The sequence below is a fragment of the Strigops habroptila genome, chromosome 4 (assembly GCF_004027225.2).
Source record: "Strigops habroptila isolate Jane chromosome 4, bStrHab1.2.pri, whole genome shotgun sequence".
NCBI classification, from domain to species: Eukaryota; Metazoa; Chordata; class Aves; order Psittaciformes; family Psittacidae; genus Strigops; species Strigops habroptila.
In genome coordinates this window covers 42,831,863-42,854,963 of record NC_046358.1, presented here as the reverse complement: position 1 = coordinate 42,854,963, position 23,101 = coordinate 42,831,863, and the positions used below count along the sequence as shown (strand labels likewise).

General features: G+C 39.2%; 1 protein-coding gene across 1 annotated transcript; it reads left to right on the top strand.

Annotated features, from left to right (window-relative positions):
* The first annotated feature begins 3,929 nt into the window (after positions 1-3,929).
* Positions 3,930-6,833, top strand: GJD2 (gap junction protein delta 2). The gene is made up of 2 exons (XM_030484748.1): positions 3,930-4,463; positions 5,031-6,833. Exons 1-2 carry the CDS (start codon positions 4,393-4,395, stop codon positions 5,872-5,874), a joined length of 915 nt encoding a protein of 304 aa, XP_030340608.1. The 5' UTR covers positions 3,930-4,392; the 3' UTR covers positions 5,875-6,833.
* The last annotated feature ends 16,268 nt before the right edge of the window (positions 6,834-23,101 follow it).

Here is a 23,101-nt window from a genome sequence, read left to right as displayed (position 1 = left end):
AGCTAATGACTTAGATTCCACGGATGACAACAAATACTAGGAGAAAGGGAGAATTTATCAGTTCTCCAAATAAAATTTTACTGATTTATGAAAGTAACACTGAAAATTATTCTGTGACATTAGCTAGAAATGCAGTCGCAAAGCAGATATGGGGCAACATGTTTTACAAAAACTTCTAAAAGACAAAACCAGTATTTTCTTTAGTAATAGCTCACAGATTTTAATTAAAAGCTCTTCCTTTGCCCCCAGTTTGCTACAATTTGTGGAAACAGTGGTTTGTAATAAAATAATGAAATAGTTATTTGTTGTGCAGTTTTGGAATCTAAATATGATATTTATTTATTTGCTGCAATTATGGATCCACTGTGAACAACTGCAGAAAAAGATCATCAAGGAAGGTCATTGGGATAGTACTTCAAATATGTAGCTTTATTTTAAGATAAAAATCTTGTGCAAGATATGGATTGTGTTTTAACATTAGTAAACCTCAGCATAGGAAACAACAAAGCAGGGGAATACTGTTGTTTAGCACACTATCTGATAGCAGGTATGGCACTAGCCATGTGGCTTCTTCATGCCAACCAGTCATGTCATCCACATCCAGGCTGCAGGGGGTCTGACAGGAGAGCCAAGTGTGTCATCTCTGCTCCCAGCTTGATCTGCTCCGTACTTGAGGAATATGCTGCCTGTGAGATTTGACTGCTTTCTGGACCCTTTACAAAACCTGACCAGGGCAAAAGGGCTGGACTTCTTAGAGAGAATCTGGCCTACAGCTTCTTAGAGACAGATTAACCTCAGTTTGGCACCAAACTGAGCACAAATAGTCTCATTCCTCAGATCCAATCCAAGATCAACTTAGTTTACATTATTTTCTCACAAATTAATATTGTGGCAGCGGCATCTTTGAACACAGGCAGACCGAAGTTTTCTTTTTGCAAAGCTTATATGAGCTCCTATTAGGAACAACAGAGTTCATACTGAATTCTGTGTGTAGAGGAATACTCATTTTCTTTGAATAAAAAATGCACCCTCCCACCCAAAAGCCCATGAGTGGAGTGGGAAGTTGATTTTGTTTCCTTTGCTATGCAACTGATAAAAGTATTGAACAAAGGAGGCTTGGTCCTGCTGCAAACTGGTATTGCTGCTTCATTAGGAAATGATTCTTTGTAAGCCAGGAGAGCTTTATTAATCCTGAATGCTTGTGAATGAAATGTAGGTATGGTTTTCTAATGTGAATACCACACACTGCAATATACGTCCACAACATTCTTGGCAGTGCTCTGCTCTGCAAATCCTGGCTTTACCATAGGCTGAAGCATTCAGGGAAATGGTGTAAAACCTGAGATGAACCTTCAGAAGCTGAAAATCTTCTTATGTCTACAATTCTCTCTACAATCATGACTATACATAATATGAGCACTTTGTGATTTAGGCAATTTGTCAGACAAGTCCACACGTTGCTGTTATACATGTAATGGATAATGAAAATGCAAATAATTATGTTCTTCATACATCTTTCACTGTGGCACTAAACACTCAGAGAACATCACATTGATTCTTATTACTTCTGTTTTGAAAAGAACTCAAGCTTTTGAAAAGAACTCAAATTAAGGATAGAAAATCATAGTTCCAGAAACTGTACAGATAAGTTTGAGATATATCAAAGTCATTTGAGTTTTCTAGGCACTTAAAATGTATATTGACATCATGAAAGAAAGTCTCACACTGACACGACTCTTTTTTACCCAAACTCACTAAGGTTTGAAATTCAGTAAACTTTCTCAAGTCCAAGGCCAAGTATCCTGCATGTGAATACAGTTGGGGGTGGAGGGGTGTATGAGGTTACTGTTAAAAAAGGAGAGGCCAGCTATTTTGGAATAAGATGCAACTCCTGTAAAAGCAGACCTGAAAGTATTTAACTTTAAACCATATTTAGATCAAAAGTAATTTCATAACAGTGCTTACACATTTGTAGCATTCATTTATGGTATTTCCCCTCCATGTCTCCACAGCTGGGCTGTCAGTAGTAAGTAGAACTCATCACACACAGCAAACACTAACTGTTCATTAATAGGCCAGTGTTTGACATGATCAGAATTTAATTCCTTTTTATTTACTGGTCCTAAAAGTTCAGATAAGTGGGTTTTCTATCCGGGTGCTAGAGAACAGCTTTGCTTTGTAGAAATTCTTACATTTGTCTACAAACCAAAATCTTCTTTCTTTGATAATTTCAATCACAGGCTATTCCTCTCTGTTTGGTTTGCTAAATAGGATTATCATCATTAGCTTCTTAGCATATTCCCTGCTCTCTCTTTCTGCGCATGCATTACTGCTTCCTTTACTGCTTTGGTTGCTCTCATTTTCAGGTCCATCTCCAAACAGAAGCTTTGTGGTCCATATGAAAGACACTCAGTTGTCAGGGTCATTGGATAAATACTACAGTCCTCTTAAAAGAAACAACCTTTCTTTTTAGTTATGGTGTTTCTGCAGCACTAGGTTTTAAAAACAAATGCAGGAAATGTGAGAAACAGCTTTCAGGAGAATGCAGTCAAATTTTAGAGAAAACCAGTGATTATTCAGTCTTACCAGTAATTCCCAACAGTGTGGGAAGGAAATAATCCAGATTATTGAATGCTTCTTCACAGACTCTTGGTTGAGAGAGATGAAAAATCCACCTATTTCTGTGCAGAGGTATTCACTGATCTTCTCTCATTTGATACTTTCCTAAGTCAAAGATTTGGGGATCCAATCAGGCAACCAACCCAATATCATGTGAATCAGAGACCATCTGCACACTCCAACTGAAGAGACAACAAACCTTGCGGTGTCTAAAACACACAGATGCCCTCTGCACAGATGAAGCGTGGTTCCATCTATTCAGAAAACACATCATTAATGCAACATAGAATTAGTTCACGAAAGAGGTGCAAAGAAAATAAAAGACTACATTGTTTATGATGGCCTGAGCAGTTCTGCTTTTGAAAGAGACTGATTTTACTGAGTTTGGTAGTAGGAGCATTATGATCGGAATGACCAGAATTTGTCTTGCTTTTAAATGAAATTAGTTGAGCAAAAAGAACAGCAGGTAGGAAGCTATACTTGATCTTTATGGAAATATGCAGAATACGTTTTATGCTTCTCCACCAGAGAACAGTCAATTCCAATTGGTGTCAATATTTTGTGTGGAATTGTTTGGTGGTGTCTCGGGTACAGTCTTCAAGGGTATCTGTAAAATAAAAAATATTTCAAACACACTGTAGTAGTCTATGGGAATAAAATTTGTGGTCTGATTATAATGCAGGGATTTATTCAAGATACTTCATTCTGGTGCTGTTTAGAGATGCTTTGTGTGAAGGTTTGGTGTCTTTCCTAGCATAAATACAACAGCAGTCTCAGAATTCTCTGAAATGGCTATATATGCATTTCATTTCTCCTGAGTAATTCTTATACGTGTAATCGGGGGACAATAAAGATGCAATTTTAAGTCCTATACCTTCCAAGGAGAAGGGGTTCTAACAGGTAAGGTTACTGCCGTATGACACCGCTATTTTGTGAACGGCAGAAAACACAGTCGCTCCGTGGGAGAGCCCCAAAGCAGAGCAGCCACTGGGACTCCCCCGGGCAGTCAGGCGTTCGCGGCCGGAGGGGCAGCAGTGCCCGGCTTTGCAAGCCAGGAGCCGAGGGGCAGCGCCCTTTCCCGGCGAGGCCGCTCTCCCGGGCCGTGCCGTTCCGCTGCCGCCGGGGGAGCGCCGGGCTGTGTGCCGGACGGCGGGCGGGGCCGCGGGGGCCCGGCCCGGCTGCTCCGGCCAGCAAGAGGCACTCGTTTGCACGACAAGCCTCGTGCCGGCTGGGGCAGCTTTTCCACCGCCCTCCCTTCTCCTCCTCCTCCTCCTCTTTCTCCTGCTGCTCCTCCTCCTCCATTTATTCCATTTATTTTATCGCATTTATTTATTTGCATTCACCGGAATAATAAAAATGAGAAAATCCGAGAGCTGCTTTTGGCTGCTCTCCACCAACCTGTCAGTGACGCAAGCGGAGACTACTTAAAGGCAGATTAGAGGCAGCAAGACACTAAAAGCCAACCTTCCTCCCACCACGCCGCGGGTCCGCCGCGCCGCCCCACGAACCTAGCGGGCCGGGCCGGTGGCGGCCGCCGCGGGGCCCCGAGCCCAGCCCAGCCGAGCCGAGGCCAGCCCGGCCCAGCGGAGCCGAGTCAGCGGAGCCCTCGGCACGGCTGCCGCTTCCAGCCGCCTTCCCGCCACCGGACTGCGGGCGGTAGAGAGGCGTTGCTCTTTTGTTTGATCTTCCTCAAAAAGAGGCGGGGGGGAGAGGAAGGAAGAAGTGAAGAGATCCTCTCCGCTTCCCAAAGTCTTTGTCTCCGGATGAACAGCGATGGGGGAATGGACTATTCTAGAGAGGCTACTGGAAGCTGCCGTGCAGCAGCATTCTACTATGATCGGGAGGTAAGGCTGCGGGGAGCTACGGGGCCACGGGCGGGATCCCCCCTGTCCGAGCGGGCCGGCGGCACACATGGGTCCCGGCTGTGGGGTGCACCCTTCGCGCGGGGCTCCTGCGGTGTGCGCCTTGCGTGTGTGTGTGTGTGTGTGTGCGGCACAGGCCACTGGGGCCCAGGGATAACGCGAACGCAGCCGTCCTTGTCCCCACGGTGCAGCGGGCAGCCATCGGGGAGACCCCGCTGCCACCGGGGTCCCGCCGCCGGAGCGACCCCCTGCCGCTCCCTCCCATGCTTGCAGTCTCCCCCACCCCCCGCCCATACGGTTGGTTTTTCTCCGGCGGGAGGCCGGGGCGGGGGGCAGCGCTGATGGCCCCCCCGATTTTTGCCAGCGGCGGACTCGCACGGGCGCACATGGCCGCGCCGAGGCGATATCACAGCGGGCTGCACGCCTCCTGCGCGGGAGCGGGGCGGCCGCCGCCGCTGTGAGGAGCCGGGCCGGGGCGCCGCGGCAGGCCTCGGTCAGCACTGGACAGCTCCCGGCGGCGGCGCGCACTTACGGGCTTCTCTGTTCCAGGATCCTGCTGACCGTGGTGGTGATCTTCAGGATACTCATTGTGGCCATTGTAGGGGAGACGGTGTACGATGACGAGCAAACTATGTTTGTGTGTAACACGCTGCAGCCAGGCTGCAACCAGGCTTGTTACGACCAGGCTTTCCCTATTTCTCACATAAGGTACTGGGTGTTCCAGATCATCATGGTGTGCACTCCCAGCCTTTGCTTCATAACATACTCTGTTCACCAGTCTGCTAAGCAGAGGGAGCGGAGGTACTCCACAGTCTTCCTCACCTTGGAGAGGGACCAGGATTCCATGAAGCGTGAGGACAGTAAGAAAATCAAGAACACGATTGTCAATGGGGTGCTGCAGAACACTGAGAACTCCACCAAAGAGGCAGAACCAGACTGCTTAGAAGTGAAGGAAATCCCCAATCCTGCTATCAGAACTACAAAGTCAAAGATGAGGAGGCAAGAAGGCATTTCTCGATTTTATATCATCCAAGTGGTCTTTCGAAATGCCCTAGAGATTGGATTCTTAGTGGGACAGTATTTTCTGTATGGATTCAATGTCCCTTCCATGTATGAATGTGACAGATACCCTTGCATTAAAGAAGTAGAGTGCTATGTCTCTAGACCCACTGAGAAGACTGTATTCTTGGTATTCATGTTTGCTGTCAGTGGGATTTGTGTGGTGCTCAATTTGGCAGAACTGAACCACTTGGGCTGGAGAAAGATCAAAATGGCAGTGAGAGGAGTACAGGCAAAAAGGAAATCCATATACGAAATCAGAAACAAGGACCTGCCAAGAATGAGCATGCCCAACTTTGGCAGGACTCAGTCAAGTGACTCAGCTTATGTGTGAGGCTGTGACAGAACTGAAACACTGTGCCAGGTGGAACAGACCCAGATACCATTAGAGAAAGGTACATTGCTTAGGCAAGCATTTTATCAAACCACCAAGAAAGCCATTAAGGTATTGGATCTGCACTTACTGAACTAGCTGCAGAATGCAGTACTATGTAAAGGACTGAAAAACCACCTATAAACCCACGCTTGATCTAGCCTTACAGCACAGCTACTATTATTCCTACTTTTCTTTCTAATGATTGGGTGTTACCCGTCGATGGAACAGCTTTTTTGGTCATCATTAGGATAAGTTTACAGTTTGGACTGTCTGACTAATTGTTGTAAATGTGTAGAATGTTCATATTAAAAATCTGCAAGGATATTCTATATGGGGTGGGGTGGGGGAAACTGTTGCAATGTGCAGATGTAAGCATGATTTAAAAGGAGGGTAATTGCACTGTAAGGAGCCTGACCACAGCTCAATAACGATATCTGCATTCACCTATCTCACGGATGTCTTATATTATTTTGCTTGTCTAAATCACAGAGTTTATTCCTAGTGTGTATTACTAGCTATTTTCTATCATAGTTTGTGCATCAATTAGTTATGCTAAACAATAAATGCTGAATATAATTTTGCCATTTTTTTGTTTACCTGTCCACACACACACACCAGAGACCTTAATCATCTTACATTAGCTGTGATCTGCAGAGTATATCAGTACATTTCAGTTCATTCCCTAATATGTGCATGAGTAAGATGGAGTTGGTTTATGCCAGCCAAGTTATGTATTTACCTACAATTAGCTATGACACACATACCAAAGGAACAGAGTTCATTTGCTTTTAACTGTGAATATATCACCTTCTCTCTGCTCTTATTTATATAAGTGCCATACTTGAAACATCTAATTCTGTACTTAGTCAAAAGGTTGTCTTGGGATACCAGCTGGAATAAAGTGATTTTATACTCTCCTTCGTTTATTTTATGCTATTTGTTTAGTCATTGCAATGGTGTAAAAAGCAGCTAAAATCTCTATTGATAAATAAAGTACTTGCCTTTTTTTTGTAAGCCAGAGAGATTTGTTCTTCTTTATTCTTGTATACAATTGTAGAAACATACGGGATCAAAATTATTTACTTACAACAAATATTCTCCAGGCTTTAGAGTGTCTTGTTGATATTCTAAACCCTAAGTAAGTGACAAAACCTGGGAATTCAGGACTATTCATTATGTCTGTTCTCCTCCTTAAGCAAGTTTTCTGTCCTTAAAGCCTGATCCAAAGCCCACTGACACCAACAACCTTCTTTCTGCTGACACTAAGGGCAACACAGTTGGCTGCCAAGGTCACTCTGGGAATAGCCAGAATACATTTACCTATAAATGAAACAATTGCAGCTTTTTGTCAGGGAATCCAAACAGTAACCTCAGCTTTTCTGCCTTACAGCTGGTTCAAAAAATACACTGTTAGTGTCCCGTCAACTTACTGGTAAGCCACTGGGACAGTCACAAATGAATCTCTCTAATCAGCAACCATTTTAATATAGAATACTAAGTTTAACTTAAGGACCTTCTTTTTTTTTTCCACTGAAATCAACAGAAAATATCCCACTGGCAACAGTAGGAATTGGATCAGGACTAAAAAACCATACAAGCGCCTTCCTATCTAAACGGTATCTGCCTTTTAAGAAAAAGGGCCAAAATGGTGCTGGAAAATTTGGGGATCCTTTATAACATAAGAAGGAGGCAGGGGCTCAAAGTCACAAATGGTCTTTTGATTGTATTTTATTTCAAGTCTGAAAATGGATTTTATTGTATTTTGGCTTGGAGATAATGCATAGAAATCTTTTCCTCTTGGCTTACGGTAAATACCTTAACATTCCAGTCTTGTGGTTTGCCAGCATTGTCACTTAAAAAAATGTCGATTAGTTCTTAGTCTATTCATTATCACTTTCATCTGTGGTCTTTTTTTTCTTCCACTGTGAAACATAAAAGGACTTTTAGATGTGTCATGTTTTTAAAGATTTTAAAAATATTTTTTCTTATCTGTAAAATGAACAGTTTTTCCAATTTGATTGCAGAAACCTATAAAGATGGATTTCTCAGATGATTCTTTGTGATATAAATGCGCACTGGGTTTGCTAGTTAACTGCATGCTCACTGGAAAACTGCGTGTTATTTTTAGAAGGACAACATGGCAGCTAAAATCTCCATCTGCAATATAACAAGCTTCTGAAGATTATTATTTGACACACAAATCCAAGTCTGATTTTCATTTTGCAGAGTCCTAGGATGGTTTTCAAAATCTCCCTTTCAATAGACATTGAAAGGAGAAACATTTTTTGACAGTCATAAGCATCCATTTAATATCGAAGAAATGGGAGATCGTGTGCAGAGGGCTTGATCCAGTGCCAATTAAAGTTGAAGGAAAAAACCTCATACTGAATTCACTGGGCTATGGTTCAGTTTCAGCATAATTTCCTGTTAGGCAGGAGCCCTAATGCAAGTTATTTCCAGTGTCTGCATAACAGTGTTCAGTCAAACTCTAGTGAAGGTGCATGTGTTAAAAGCTGTAAAGTTTTAATACCGTAAAATTGTTTAGGTAAGACCAAGAATGTATCTTTTTTTTTTAATAGTGCCAATGATTCGGTTTATTCAATTATTTGTATGCAGTTGCACATTTTGAACTCTGGTAAGTTAAAATTCTTCAGAATATTCCAAAGAGAAATATATCAGGAAATACAAATGTTAATTTATGCAACAGGATCAGTGATAAAGTAGGCAAAGACTCATTTTGATAAACAGAAATGCCATCTTCCATGCTTACACTAATTAGAATATGGCTTTTCATATTTCAATAGAGAAATTAAATGGTATCAAGAGATCAGTTCTCCTAACCTTCCTTTTCAATTGTTGTTTTTAATTTCTCACCAACTACTTATTTGTCATGGACAAGGGAATTATTGCAAACACTTTTTTTGTCAACAGATCATGTGAGAGTCATATGATTAATGCTAATGGTCTGTTTTCACAAAGCTGACTGTTCATTTACAGAATAAATGCTTTTAAATTGTCACAGCAATGGAGAAGTGTGTTAACTGAACAGAACGGAGTGAACACAAAGCTGAAGGGCACATTAAAATCACAGAATGGCTTGAGTTGGAAGGGACCTTAAAGATCATCTAGTTCCAACACCCCTGATATGGACAGGGACACCTTCCACTAGACCAGGTTGCTCGAAGTCCCATCCAGCCTGGCCTTGAACACTGCCAGGGTTGGGGCAGCCACAGCTTCTCTGAGCAACCTGTTCCAGTACCTCACCACCCTCGTAGTGAAGAATTTCTTCCTAATTTCTAATATAAATCTACCTTCTTACAGTTTAAAGCCATTAGCCTTTGTCCTGTCACTACTTGCCCTTGTAAAAAGTCCCTCTCCAGCTTTTCTGTAGGCCTCCTTTAGGCACTGGATGCTGCTCTAAGATCTCTTCTAAGCCTTCTCTTCTCCATACTGAATAAGCCCCAACTCTCTCAGCCTGTCTTCACAGGAGAGGTGCTTCAGACCTCTGATCATCATCATGGCCTTCCTCTGGACTCAGTCCAATAGCTCCACGTTCTTCTTATGTGTGCAGACTTAAATGGAGTACTGGCCACTTAGGTCTTGCTCCTGCTCCAGTGCAATAAATTACTTATTAACATCTACAGAAGAATCAGACATTAAAACTGAGTTCATTGTATACCCTGTTTTGTACTGATGAACAATACTGTATGTCATCATACATTCAAATGTAAAAATTCTGTTCACTAACCTCTTATGGAAAACTGCAATAGAATCTAATACATGATTGGTTCTGTGGAATTTTAAAATTCACATAAAGTAAGATATTACATCTTTTTGACATAGGCTTGATCTTGAGCTTCTCGAACCTGTGCGAATTTCAAAAACTATTTATGTATGGGTTATGAACCATTTCACTAGGTATGTAGAAACTGCAATTTTATAAAAAGATTTAAAATAAATATGAAAACTATCTACATTTTTACATGGGGAAGCTGAATTGACTGTTCCCATAAATAGTTCATTTTTAGAGACCATTGACTTTGAAGAAATATAAGGGTTTTCATCTTTCTTAAGGAAAATCTGAAGAACAAAAAGATCAACTGAGATGAATGCATCACAGAAGCGGTGAGATTGATTTTAGTTTGTTTTACGCTAGAGAAGCCAGAAACACTCAGAAACACCAAAGCGGACTCAGTGCTTGTCCTGTATTATACCTAATAGGATAGGACATAGATGCTGCTATGTAGAACAATAGGAAAAGATGCATGTGAAATATTAAGGTTAAATGTGAGGAAGAACTCTTTTCATGCACATTTAAAAGAATACATTTCTTGTAGGGCAAGAGGATGGACCAGGTGGACATTGTCCCTGCATACTTCTGGCTTTATTTTGTTTTAATATAAATGTTCTGCCTTATTCCTTCAGTGGAACAGATTAGAGGCTTTTATTCAGTATACACATATAGAAACGGGAACAAAAAAATTGAGACATTTGAGGAGAAAATAGGCATAGGTTTTCCTCATTTAGAGTCTGGTCTTGTTCATCATGAATTCAATGACGAAACTTTGTTTTCCGTAGGACCAAGTCAATTCCCAGCTGGGGGAAACTTTAGTTGCATTATTTAATGAGATTAACAGAGGAGATTACACTATTTCTGTATTGCACACCCATCCCTGCACATTTCGGGATACTTCTCCCAGAAATTCCATTTTATTGTAAGCTTCCAGATAACGTACTAACTTAGTATCTAACTAATGCCAGATTCTAAACCCCACCGTCCTCTCAATGAAACTCTGATAATATCTTTGTGCAGAAAAATTGCCCTAGGAAGTGCATCATATTATGTCTATTAAAATGTACTAAAGAAGTCAATGAGGAGTCAACGGACCATGAAATAAGTGCAGATATGGACAATTCCATACCACTGCATTAATACTAAACCATACACATACATGTGTATATATATAGCTAAATATATGCAAGATATTTAAAAGAATTTTACCTAAATTATATTACTGTGTTATAGATTGAATTTCAGACATGAATACAGAAGAAGTCACATATGCAAAGGCAGTTAAAAACCTTGTAAGTAATACACAGGCATGTATGCTTACAACTATGTGTAATGATATTTAGACATTTATTTTTTATACTCATATTTATTTAATTTTATTTGTATTTATTTATATACATTTATACATATTAATTTATGTAATTTTATTATTTATAAATTTATAAACTTCTACGTTTAGATATTTAACATCTAAAAAACCCCAACGATCACCCTTTTCCAGTGAAACTCTGGGGCTATGGCTATACTAATTGCTTTAGCAAGTTTAACCGAGCAGGTCTGTATTTAAGCTATAACTTAAGCTTGCCTTTACTGCATTAAAATCTATCAGCTTTTGCTAGTGGTGACTGAAATACAGGATGAATTAGATCTGTAGCTTGTAGAAACCCGCAATGACTCTCTGATGTACCCTCAAAGTGAGAATTTCTCCTGTGTTCAACAGAGTGTGAAAGTAAAGCAATTTTCTACTAATCTACTCCTTTTTGTAAAGGAGGTGTGGCTAGAAAGGACAGAGAAAGGTTGCCAGTAACAGCGGAATAATTAGTACATCCTGAAGTGATTAAGCAATTCTGGACTTTTAGTTTCCATTACTGAAAACAGCTTTTGCTGCATATGGCTTGGCTATAAATACATTTCATGGTACCTCATTAAAAGTAACTTAAATTTTTGAAATATTTTATGACATTTCTGATGTAATCATGATCAATGTCTTCATTTTTTTTTCAGAGAAAGGTCAAAAGATTGCTGGTTAAAATTGGCTCAGCCTCTACTTTTTAACAAGTGTTATTGATAATTAATCCTATACTTTAAATTTGTTAACAAAGATATTTTTTTGGAGGAGCTCTAAAGTAAATACTTATTTGTCAGTAAAGCAGCAATGCCTCTGGCAGAGATGGTTTCCTTTTCAATGACAAGCTTTATTTGTCAAATCCATAATTTTATTTTTAGAAAATTTTACATTAAGCAAGGATTTTTATAACATATTAGAATCACAGCTTGTGAGGAGATAAGATTAAGGAAGCATATATAAGAGAAAAATTGGGAAAAAAGAAATGATTTTTAGATATTAAGGAAAAACAGGTGGGCTATGGATCTACTTTTATCTACTTATTTTGCAGTTTAGGGAGAAAAATCACGTTTAGAACACATCCATGAGGAAATATACAAGATTCCTTGCGTTATCTCCTATATAAGCAAAACAATTCTAGAAATTATTTACAAATATTTTGCAGCTTTTATTTGAAGAATCTAAAAGGTATATTACACTGTCCAAAGCCATCATGAATCCTAATGTCCCTAGCTTCACCCCCAGCTTCAGTGAATTTATCATATATGGTACTTGACATTGATATCTAGCAGACTTAGTTGGAGTGATCAGACTTAAAACTTCACATTAAAGGGTGACTTATGATGAACATGTGTTGTGAATGGAGTTACTGCATGGTCAGAAGAACTTAAACGTAAAGGGGCTTTCACATCTGCACTGCATGTGATGTGCAAGAGATTCAGGTGTTTAGAAAAAAGATAATGTCCGTGGGAATTTAATTTCTTCACTTTTTTCCTTTGAAAAAAGAAAACAAAACCTACTCTAGCAATGTAAGAATGTGTATAATTCTACATATGTACAGCTTCTCAGAGGGAAGAGTCCACATCTGACATTGTTAAATGCCCACAAGCAAGTGTACTTGAGCATTATTTAGTTTATGTATACATAGAGATAATGCATTCAACTCTTTGCCACCATTTTCTCACATACTACTTTCTCACATGCAAGTGGGAATATAAGTTGAAAGAGCAAGGAAATAATTTTAAATATATCTGCTATATATTTGTACTAATTTCTCCAAAGTGAAACACTTTGTAATTCTATCTCCTGAAACTCTGAGGTTTCTCTGTTTATAAAAGGGGTGGAAACACATTTCTAAAGAAGACGTAAATTTTTTACATTAATTTCACAGTTTTTTTAAATTTTCCTTTGTGTTGCAAATCTTCTTGATGCATTCTTCAATTTAATATTCTGGTTATTATTTGGATTGTGTCTCCAAGATATGTCATTTCTTTGTTTTTCTTTTTAAATTATCATAATTAAGTAAGATTCTGCACATATTTAAAGGTATTGTGATTTCTAAAGAATGTCAGCAAATATAGTAATTTTTTTTGTTAAATCTGCATGAGGCAGACAGTTATGTATCACTGGAATTGTGGGTTTAAAAAAAAGATTTTTTTTATCACTGTAATTATTATTCCATTTTAAGAAATTGTGTCTCTTGCATTTATTCACGTAATTTTTATGTAAGTGAGACTGAAGATTTTCTCTGCCTTCAGCTATGTGGTGTGCATCTCAGATTTTGGCTTACTTTATATCAGTAAGACCACAATGTAGGCACAACCAAGGGAATCACATTGCTTTTTATGTGGGACACACAAAAAACCCCAACAAACAAGTGAATTTTAGAGTGCTAGTGATCATACAAATAACATACACTAAATGAAACAGGTCTTCATAGTTTAATCACACATAAATGAACAGATAACATTGTATCTTCAGTCTTACTAATAAAAAAGCAGTGTTAGTTACTACTGAGAGGTTTTTGTTTTAAAATTGTTAATTTCTAAATTCCTCAAATGATTGCTTAAAATCCCTTAACATGATGCAAAAATTGGAATGTAACTGTGAAATTGGCCCATCTTCTTAAGCTACTGAAGCACAAATGATAAATATATCTCTGTTGATAAAAGACTGCTTTGCTTGTACACATGTACTCTTCAACTCTGACTAGCACACAGTCAAGAGTGAAGGGGCTTTAATTGCACAATATTTATTAGACTGCGGTAAGAGTATAGATGGATAAAATATTTTTAGTATGATATTTTGAATTTGGCAGCATGACTCCTATTAATGTTGATGGAGTTGTACAGCTGAATCATAGTGTATTAGGCAGAAAATATTAATCCCTGCTGTTTGCTCAACAACTTGACCTTTTTACTGTAAATTAATACAATATTTTGAATTCACTGTAAACTAGTTAAACTTTGAGGCCCTCCTGTACTTTTTTCATGAAAACACATATCAGGAAGAAGCTAGCTTGTCAGCATGAGCATATGGTTATCTAAATTTAGCCTATTTTATTGAAAAGGTGTCAAATTTGAAACATTGAAACTGTCACACCATTGGAATAGCAGCTTACACTTTGCAGTATTACAGGGTTTATAGTGATGCACTGTGCCAAAGAGCTATTCAGCACTGAATATTTGATCCTCTCAGTATTGAAAAGTCTATGAGTTCACTCCCTGATTGTTTCAATGACCTTCTGCTTTGAAGAAGAGAAAAAAAGGAATCATGCCAATAGCATGGTCAGGAGGTCTGGCTATGCTAAGGTCCCTGACCATGCTCTCTCCTTCACAAATGTGTGATCTTCTACAATAAAAATACAGAAATGGAATTGTGTTTAGACAGCCCTAGTCAAATAGGACTTCTGCTCAGAAAATTCCCCTGCTATTCTGCTATAGTACTAAGAATGATACTACAGGGCTGTGACAGCTACCGTAAGGCTGCTGCACTCCTGTGTGCAAATATTTAAATGTGAGTGGCCGCTGAGTGGCTGCTGGTTGAGTTCCTGTCTTGAAGATACTGTATGGCTTGCGTACATGTTAAAAAGAGCTAAACCTCTTAATATTTTTTTGCCAGCATCACTCCATGCAACTACCTACTGTGAGGTAAAACTCTCATTCAAGCAGCCATGCTTTCTCAAAGTTTATCCTAGGACAAAGTTTGCTCAGCAGCATATGCAACACCACAGGAGAGAGAGAACAGGAAGAGCTGGCTTTGCTGGTTTTCTGCTGCTAAGGAGAAGTGGGGAATGAAAGTTGTGGTTGCGGCTTGTCCTTGCTTTCACCCCTGTCCTCACTTCTGAGGCAGCTCTCACATCGCATATGTGGCTGTTCCCCGGACACAGCAGCTGTGGCAAGATCTGTGGGTGTACCTGTAGGTCTGTCCCGCCTGATGGTGCCTTTGTAGGGACTGCAACGGGTGCAGCAACAGAAAGACCCTGGCAGTTGGTAGTTCTTGCTTGTCCAGGGTTGGCTTCATTGCTCTTCAGCAAGACAGCAAGCATTTTTCTTGTGCAAGACAGCTGCCTGTAATATCATGCCCAAGGCAACACTTGATAATTCATGCATTCAATCTGCAGTGCAAAAAAAGGATTTAATAAACATGAGAGTTTTATGAAATTAAGGCTGTAATATCTCAGTTGCTAATAGATACACATAACAAAATTCTTTATGTTGGATTAGTCATCCAGAAATGCTGACTTATTACAAAATTAAAGCATATTTCAAGTTGAATTCTACCTAAGAAAGTGTGAGGGTAATTCTGTCAACACCAGTTAGAAATCCTTAGACTTATCTGAAAAAAACATAGCATCACATGTAAATTAAAGAGTAAAAAAAAAACCAAACAACATTTTCTAAAAAGTTCCATTTATTTTAAAATAAAACACCAAATGTAAAAGAGATCTTCCTTCTTTAATTCTGAGGTGCATAATATGCAATTGTCCCCTTGCTATTTTTTTTTTTTAGTACTTTTTATAACACTTTTTCTGGCATTCAGCATACTCAGAGCTCCGGGATAGTTCAACACTGAAGATGAACATACTTAAATACATAAATATTCACAAGTGAAAAAAGGTAAAGTTCAAAAAGTCTTTGAAAGAAGAAATGCATAGTTGACTATACTCTTTAGAAATACTTTGAACTGTTTTTTTAAATAGAATTTATCATGAAAAATTTTAAACAAGTGCCAGAGGAGGCTAACTTAAGCTTTTAAAGAATGTGGGAGTGACTTAAGATACTCACTAAAAGCCATTTAACATATTGTTAGGTGAATACATATTTTGCTGGATCTGACAGCCCTGAGAGGGGTGAAGCTGTTGCAGCTCCATGCCCCAGAACCAACCTGTAGCAAGACTGAGCATGTATTCCCAGTACGCAGATACACACAGTGCACACACATACATCACATGTATACATGGCTGGCCACACAGATCAGACGGACACACAGAGCACTCATGTGGACTCCATCATACTCCCATCTCTGGCTGTGGAGGATGGATGTGCACTATTGGAAATATATATATACACATGCATGCAACTTGGATCCCTCTGGCAGCTCGGCTCAGACACTCAGTCTGCCCAGCAGCTGCCCCTGTATCCCATTCTCCCCATTTGCTGTCACCTGGACATGTGAGCCCCTGAGGCTGCAGCCCCACTCCAGCTGCTGGTGTAGACCCCACACTTGCACACAAATGCCCATGTATACACCCCCAAAGCTGGACAGGACTCCTCTGGTCCCCTTTCTGCCCTCTTTTGTGGGTGTGCAGAAGATTTTTGACCAAATCTTTAATAAGATATAGATGTGTCTTTTAAAAACTTTACTATTCTGTCAGAGCATATAGCAGAAATGCATAATACAAAAACTTCTTAGAATTGCCTCAGATGTATCTGTGCGATGTCTTGTAACTTATTTCAAACTGCTGAAGAAGGAGTTTTAACTAAAATGGAAAGCTTTGTAAAGAAGTTGAGCAATGCAAATATGGAAGTTCTTTTGCTTATTTTGCAAAGCTAGTCAATCACTTTTTGCTATTTCTTTCCTCAACTAAGTGAAAGTATTTCAAAGTAACTTGAGTGCAAGTTGGCTTCACATCTTTTAAGGAATTCAGTCCTGATGAGTCTCCTGCAGAGAAGAGGAACTGAGAGCTGAGGCTGGCAACTCCTTAAACAATCTCAGCTGGTTCTTCTGCAATAACTGTCAGCACGCTTAGATCCATTTCTCAGTCAGCAAATCAGCTTCTGTTCTTCAGTGGCATGTGATAAATTGCTTTCCTGGATTGAGACATTATGCTCTGTGGCCAAATCAACAGGAGGAATGCCATGGCTTCTGTACAGGCAGTGGGGTTTCTGAGCATTTAGGGTCATTTGTTTCTAAAGTTTTAATCTTACAGATAAAAATTTACCCTTTTATCTATAGTTTATTTCCCATGATTATATTCTTATTGACAACTGTGTTATTGATAGTACATAGTGAAAACTTAAAATCTGGAACATTTAGACCATCTCTGATTAAAACATCTTAAAAACATGAAAGGATAGACAGACCTGTCTTGTTGCTTTTGTTCTATTTTCATTCATTTTATTAATCTGTTTAGTTCAAATGATAGATTGTATCTCAGCCCTTACTCTTGTACCTCAGCTAGATGGCTGTTGACAGGCACATAAGAAAGTACTTCAAAGTGTATAAAATGCCTCTCATAAATGTTCTGTTAGAATCTCAGCAATCACTTGAATAATTTTGCACTGTTTTATTACAGGTGGCAGGTCTGGGTTCACTGTGAAGCAGACAGTAGCTCACTGCCTGCCTGCTTGCAAAGGCGGTGCAGTAAGTGCAGCATGCACAGAACAAATATGAGGACATAAACACCTGAATGAAAAAGAAAGTGCAGATATATTTGCAGTATAGGTTGTCTGTAGGACATCTTTCACCAGTGTACAGTGGGAATAATTCCATGGAGATTTGTAGGCTCAGTGCAGACTCACATTTTCATCATGTCAAGTGAGAACCAAGTCTGGCACTGTTTTTTCAAATAAGCAATGTCATAAAATATAATTCAGATTAAATTTATTCTGTTGTGCAATTGTTACATCTTTATGTCAATATGAACTCTGTGACACTTCAAATGAATATGACAGCTGTCTTTTTAATTCCGGTCACATTTTTGGTCAGCTTGCTAGTTCCCTGTTAAACTCACATATGTGTCAAAATGTTTATATATATTGTGAAGATCTGAGGTCGTATTGACTCCTTCTGTGTTCAAGCTGCCCTTTCAATCTTTACAAAAGAAAACAGTATAAAAGAGCCTGTTCACTGCACAGGCATCTCAGACCTTCCCTTCCTTGTGGACCATTCTTCGACAGCTGCTCAGCTATGGGCTTATTTTGACTTCACAGATATGCTCAGATGCTGTTATGAGCCTGGCTGCGGCGTCAGGGAACTCACACTATGTTGTTAATGTCTGCTGAGTGCCACCTTCCTGAGACTCGATGGACTTGGCTAAGGCAACTCAGGTTTCCTTATACGCTACTGTGGGCAATTTAGAGACTATATCCTCTGTAATCTGTGGGTTTTCAATGAACCTTTAGATTTTGGTGGAGCTACACTGTCATAAGAAAAAAAATGTTGAAGCAAAGCCCTTTTTTCCTGTTATTAAAAGCCCATGACAATTCAAGAGGTCATATATGAAGTTTTATGAAAAACATATTGTGTCATTACTCATTGCGTCTATTACATCATAATGGAAACAAAAATAACAATAAGCTCAAATGTGGATGTTTCTTTATTGTAGCAACTTTTAGTTGCTTCTATATGGCTTATTCTCTTTGTTTCCTTCCTTGAATGTGTGGGGCTGTGGTTGCTTGGCTTTTTCAATACAGCTTTTTTCATGCGCTATCTCTTGATGTCTTATGTACAAGTAGCAGTCTGTGAATGACAAACTGGGAAAAAACATTGCAAGGATAACTTACACAGGATCAATAAAATCATTGGCAGAGTCTAGAATAAAACTTAGAGGAAAACTGAAGGCCTATTAACTAAAACGTACCTTACTTTGATTTCTAGTATTCTGCTATTAATGGTGGGTGAGCCCTTGTTCTTAATTAGAAAGCTGTTCAAGCATCTATTTGAATCTGTTTGTTAGATGACATTGCCTAGCACATATTTAGTCACATAGATCTAGCTCATTAACCTTAAGTAACTCAATTTTGCCAGGTTCATTGTTGTTCATCTTTGTAGCTCATATATGAGTTACATTACAAAATCACATTGTTACTAAATCAATCACATAATGTAATTCCAAGTCTTCTCCTATGTCATGGTTTAAGCCCAGCTGGTAACTCCTGGCATCCTTTTAACTAGGCACCATGACCAAAAGACTACATTTGGTGTTTCCAAGCAGCTGAAAGCTGAGAGAGATTTTGAGCAAAATGGTCCAAAAGCTTCCCTAAAGCTCTTTACCAAGTCAAACTGTTATATTATACTGTTCTTGTGACTTAGTTTATTCAAGTTAAGATCCTGTAGTTGGATTTCACACATCCTTCCCCCATGCTCTGTCTTACAGTGCTGCAGAAAAAGGAGTAAACTGAAAACAAAATAGCAGCAGTTCTTTCAACTTTGGGCTCCGTCTTTTAAGCCTACAGAGGTGTTCATGACTCTACAAATACCCTGGAAAAATCAAGCAAGATCTAAGAGTGAAATAAGCCTGTACATCTGTGAAATGGCAAGGGAGAGAGACAGGTAGCCCTTCTTGGACAGAATTAGCCACAGTAGAGGATTGTCAGCTCATCTCGGGTCAGAGGCTGCACGCAGTTCAAAGCCTGACAGTCACCTGGAAGTCCTGCTGTCAGCATGTAGAAGGTTAGCATAATCTTTGGATTGGGAAAGGAAATGTTAAATTCCCTGAAAAGCATGTAATGTTTTTATGCATGATGAAATTTGTGACACTGCCTATGGCACTTCTGCATGGAGCCAGCACTTGATGCTATTGAAGGTGTTACGATTTAGGACCCAAAACTTGGTCAGAAGTATGCCAGTTTATGTGTCTGGAGAGTCTGACCACTGTCTGTAATCTTGGACAAAAAGAAATGTTTGGAATTTCAGTTCATTAATTGGCTCTGATCCTTTAAATCCAACCCAAAGATGCTTATAAGACAGTAATGTGTAATTCATCAGCTCTCCTGAGCAAAACCAGATTAATAGAAGTGAATCTCGTTATGCAAAAATCTTGAAGGTGAAAGAACTGAGGATTCCAAAAATACTCTCCATATGTAGTGTGGTGACACCTGATGAGAGCTTCATATCAAGGTGAAAAGTGAGATACTCATCTAATTCAGCCTTCTAGCTTCTGCAAAATTATTTGGGTGGACTACCAGTCACCAGCTTTGCAAGTTCACTTTTTCTAACCACCAAACAAAGTTTTCATCTTAGCGAAGAATGGGCTGTAATCTTTCACTTGCTGTTTTTATTTCAACAAGTGATATATGTGCATATGAATTTGTACTGACTTCTTGTGAAAACTGCAATCGATATTTTTTTATAATAAGTGTGAAAATAAGCTTTCATTTTTCAAAGTTACTATCATTCACCAGAATACAGACTCTCTCCTTAAAAGTTTTTTCAGTTTGTTAGGGATGCAAATTCCAGGTACTTTTTGGAAATCTGCTTGAAAGAAATTTCAGAATTCTTCCTCTGGTGAATAACCCTCTTCAGCCTAAGTCATTCCATTGACCAGTTTGCTGAATTTATCAAGTTGCATTTGAAAATGAAAACCTTGCATGTCATTTGTTCTCACTTATTCGTCCGCTGAACTGGAGAAGACTGTTGAATGCCTTGGTGCAAAGTTGATTTCAGTGAACAGCTTTGCTACTGTGGCTTGAGACTTATCAAAGAATAATAACCACTTTTTGTCACTTTCTTGATTATTCAGTGGATATTGCACACAAACACAGCTATATGATTAGTATGCTGCATTTCCACTCGATACCTGTGAAGCAAATGTTTCTGGCTTGTCTGTGTAACACAAGCATGTAAATTCACAGCAGACCATTGTCCTGACAGAATATCTTCTAGTAATATTTGCTAACAGTAACAATTCTATTTAGTCTTTAATCAACCTTATTTGTTTACAATGCTACTCTTGCCTCTACTGTGGTCTTTCAACCAGCACATGCCATTTACTACTGCTGTTCAAATTATGTTCTTTAAACTGTCAGATTTCTCTTTTTTTAATAACTGTCTGCTTGTGAAAGAAGCATGAATTGTATTAGAACATTGCAGGTCTTTCAAACAAGATGGTCTTGCTTATAAAGTAACCATAGGGTACTATGAAGCTAAAATCTGATGAAAGCTGCAAACTAATTCACAAACATCAACAGCTCTATGTCATGAGCATCTAAGGCCAGACAAGAAAGAAAAAAAATTCCTGTGGGCATCTTACTCCTTGAGCTGACTGGAGATAATCATCCTCTTTACCAAGAAACTTCTACGAATATTTCTTATAAATTGTTTGACAAAATCTAACCTCCTTATATAAATACCTTGTTTGTTCTATCATTAACTGCAATAAAAGAGAACAGAAACCCCAGAAGGGATGAATGGACAGAGAAGGCTATGAAGCAACAGTTCTAACAATTTGTTCTTCGAAAAAACCTTTGTTAATTGAAACTAGGTAAATATTTCATTTGTTTGAATTTTGAATAGTGTCAAAGAAGAAATGTTGTTAGACCTATAATTCAGGAAAAAAATAGGTGAAGAATCTTGAGACATATCCTTGACATCATCATAGAGTTAATTCTGATTTGAGAAACAAATAACATGAGGATAAAAATAGAAAAATAGAAGATAATGCTTTACCATGTATATAAGATACTTTTCGTATTAAATGTAGCTATTTCTCATATCTGGTTATTCTGTGAACATTTACACCCCTACAAACCTATTGGCTTTCTGTTGGCTATGTGTCTGCATCTTGGAGTAGAATTTGGTCCAGTGACTTCATCTGCTGTCACATAAAGTAACCAGATTATTTTGACAGGAAAATCCACAGGGAGAAAAATGCATATATCTGTATGAATTAATTTGATTTAAGTACTGCAGGATGGGATTTAATGATTAAACACACTCTGTTCTCTGGTAAAAGAACAGGTACCAGATGGTATGCATCTCAAAATATTTTTGCTCTATACCTGTGGGTTTCGAAGTAAAATACATCCTTCCTAACATCTGGCATACCACCTGTCCTGGGTTCAGCTATAGCAGTCATTTTTCTCCTGCTTAGTAGCTGGTGCAGTGCTGTGTTTTTTAACTTTCAGCCTGGGAACAACGCTGATAACACCGATGTTTTTAGTTGTTGCTAAGTAATGTTTATTCCAACCAAGGACTTTCTCAGTCTCATGCTTTGCCAGGGAGGAGGGGAAGCTGGGAGGAAGCAGAGACAGGACACCTGACCCAAACTAGCCAAAGGGGTATTCCATACCACAGCACGTCATGCCCAGTATATAAACCGGGGAGAGTTACCCGGAAGGCCCAGATCACTGCTCGGGTCGGGCTGGGTATCGGTCGGCGGGTGGTGAGCAATTGTATCCTCTCCCCTTGTTATTTCACTAATCGTTATTATCATTGGTGGTAGCAGTAGTGGTTTTGTGTTATACCTTAGTTGCGGGACTGCTCTTATCTCAACCCGTGGGAGTTACATTCTTCCCATTCTCCTCCCCATCCCTCCGGGAGCGGGGGGAGGAAGAAGGGGGGGGGGGTGGAGTGAGCGAGCGGCTGTGTGGTTCTGAGTTACCGGCTGGGCTCAAACCACGACACCACCTCAGGACATCTGAAAGTGCACAGAGTGGACAGATATTATCAGATTACAGAAGGCTATGCTGAGTAGATTTAATCTGAATTTTTTTATAGATAGTGGCATGAAATAGGAAGATCCACAGAATACCAAAAAATACCACTTTTATGCAGCATTTTGTATCTAATTTGTAGATTGCCAGCTGTGCAATACCAACTTTCTTAGAATAGCTACAAATGTCATATATAATTTATTATGTAGTTTCCATTGCTAGACAGAAAAACGTACACTGAGAGTTATCAAAAAATGTGTTGACATGCAGGCTTATATATAAATAATAAATACTTTTTTGCTATCACCTAAGGGAGCTGTCAGAGAACTCCAACAACCTACAGTATTTTTTCTTTTTCAGTAGGGTTGACATATACAGCATTATTGCTCCAGTCCAGCACAGGATCTGCATAGTCTATATGCATCAGGAACTCCATAAAGCTATCTTATAGGACTGTATGTTGTGTTTAATTACTGGGAAGGTTGTGTTTACACTGCACACTGTAGTAGTAGAAAATACTGTAGTGACTATAAGCCTAACTTTCTCGTTGGGCTACTCAGGGTGTTTAACTTGGGTTTTTAACAAGGGTAACCTTCCCCTTAAACCTCAAGCTAGCTCAAGTGTCTTCTCAGAGCACTTCAGAGTGCTGCGAATCTTCTGTTTCCAAAC

What these genes read in the sequence shown, in the direction of transcription:
- GJD2 (XM_030484748.1), top strand. Translation starts at nt 4,393, where the DNA reads ATGGGGGAATGGACTATTCTAGAGAGGCTACTGGAAGCTGCCGTGCAG. An exon ending in CATTCTACTATGATCGGGAG is followed by an intron (nt 4,464 to 5,030) that starts GTAAGGCTGCGG and finishes TCTCTGTTCCAG; the next exon opens with GATCCTGCTGACCGTGGTGG.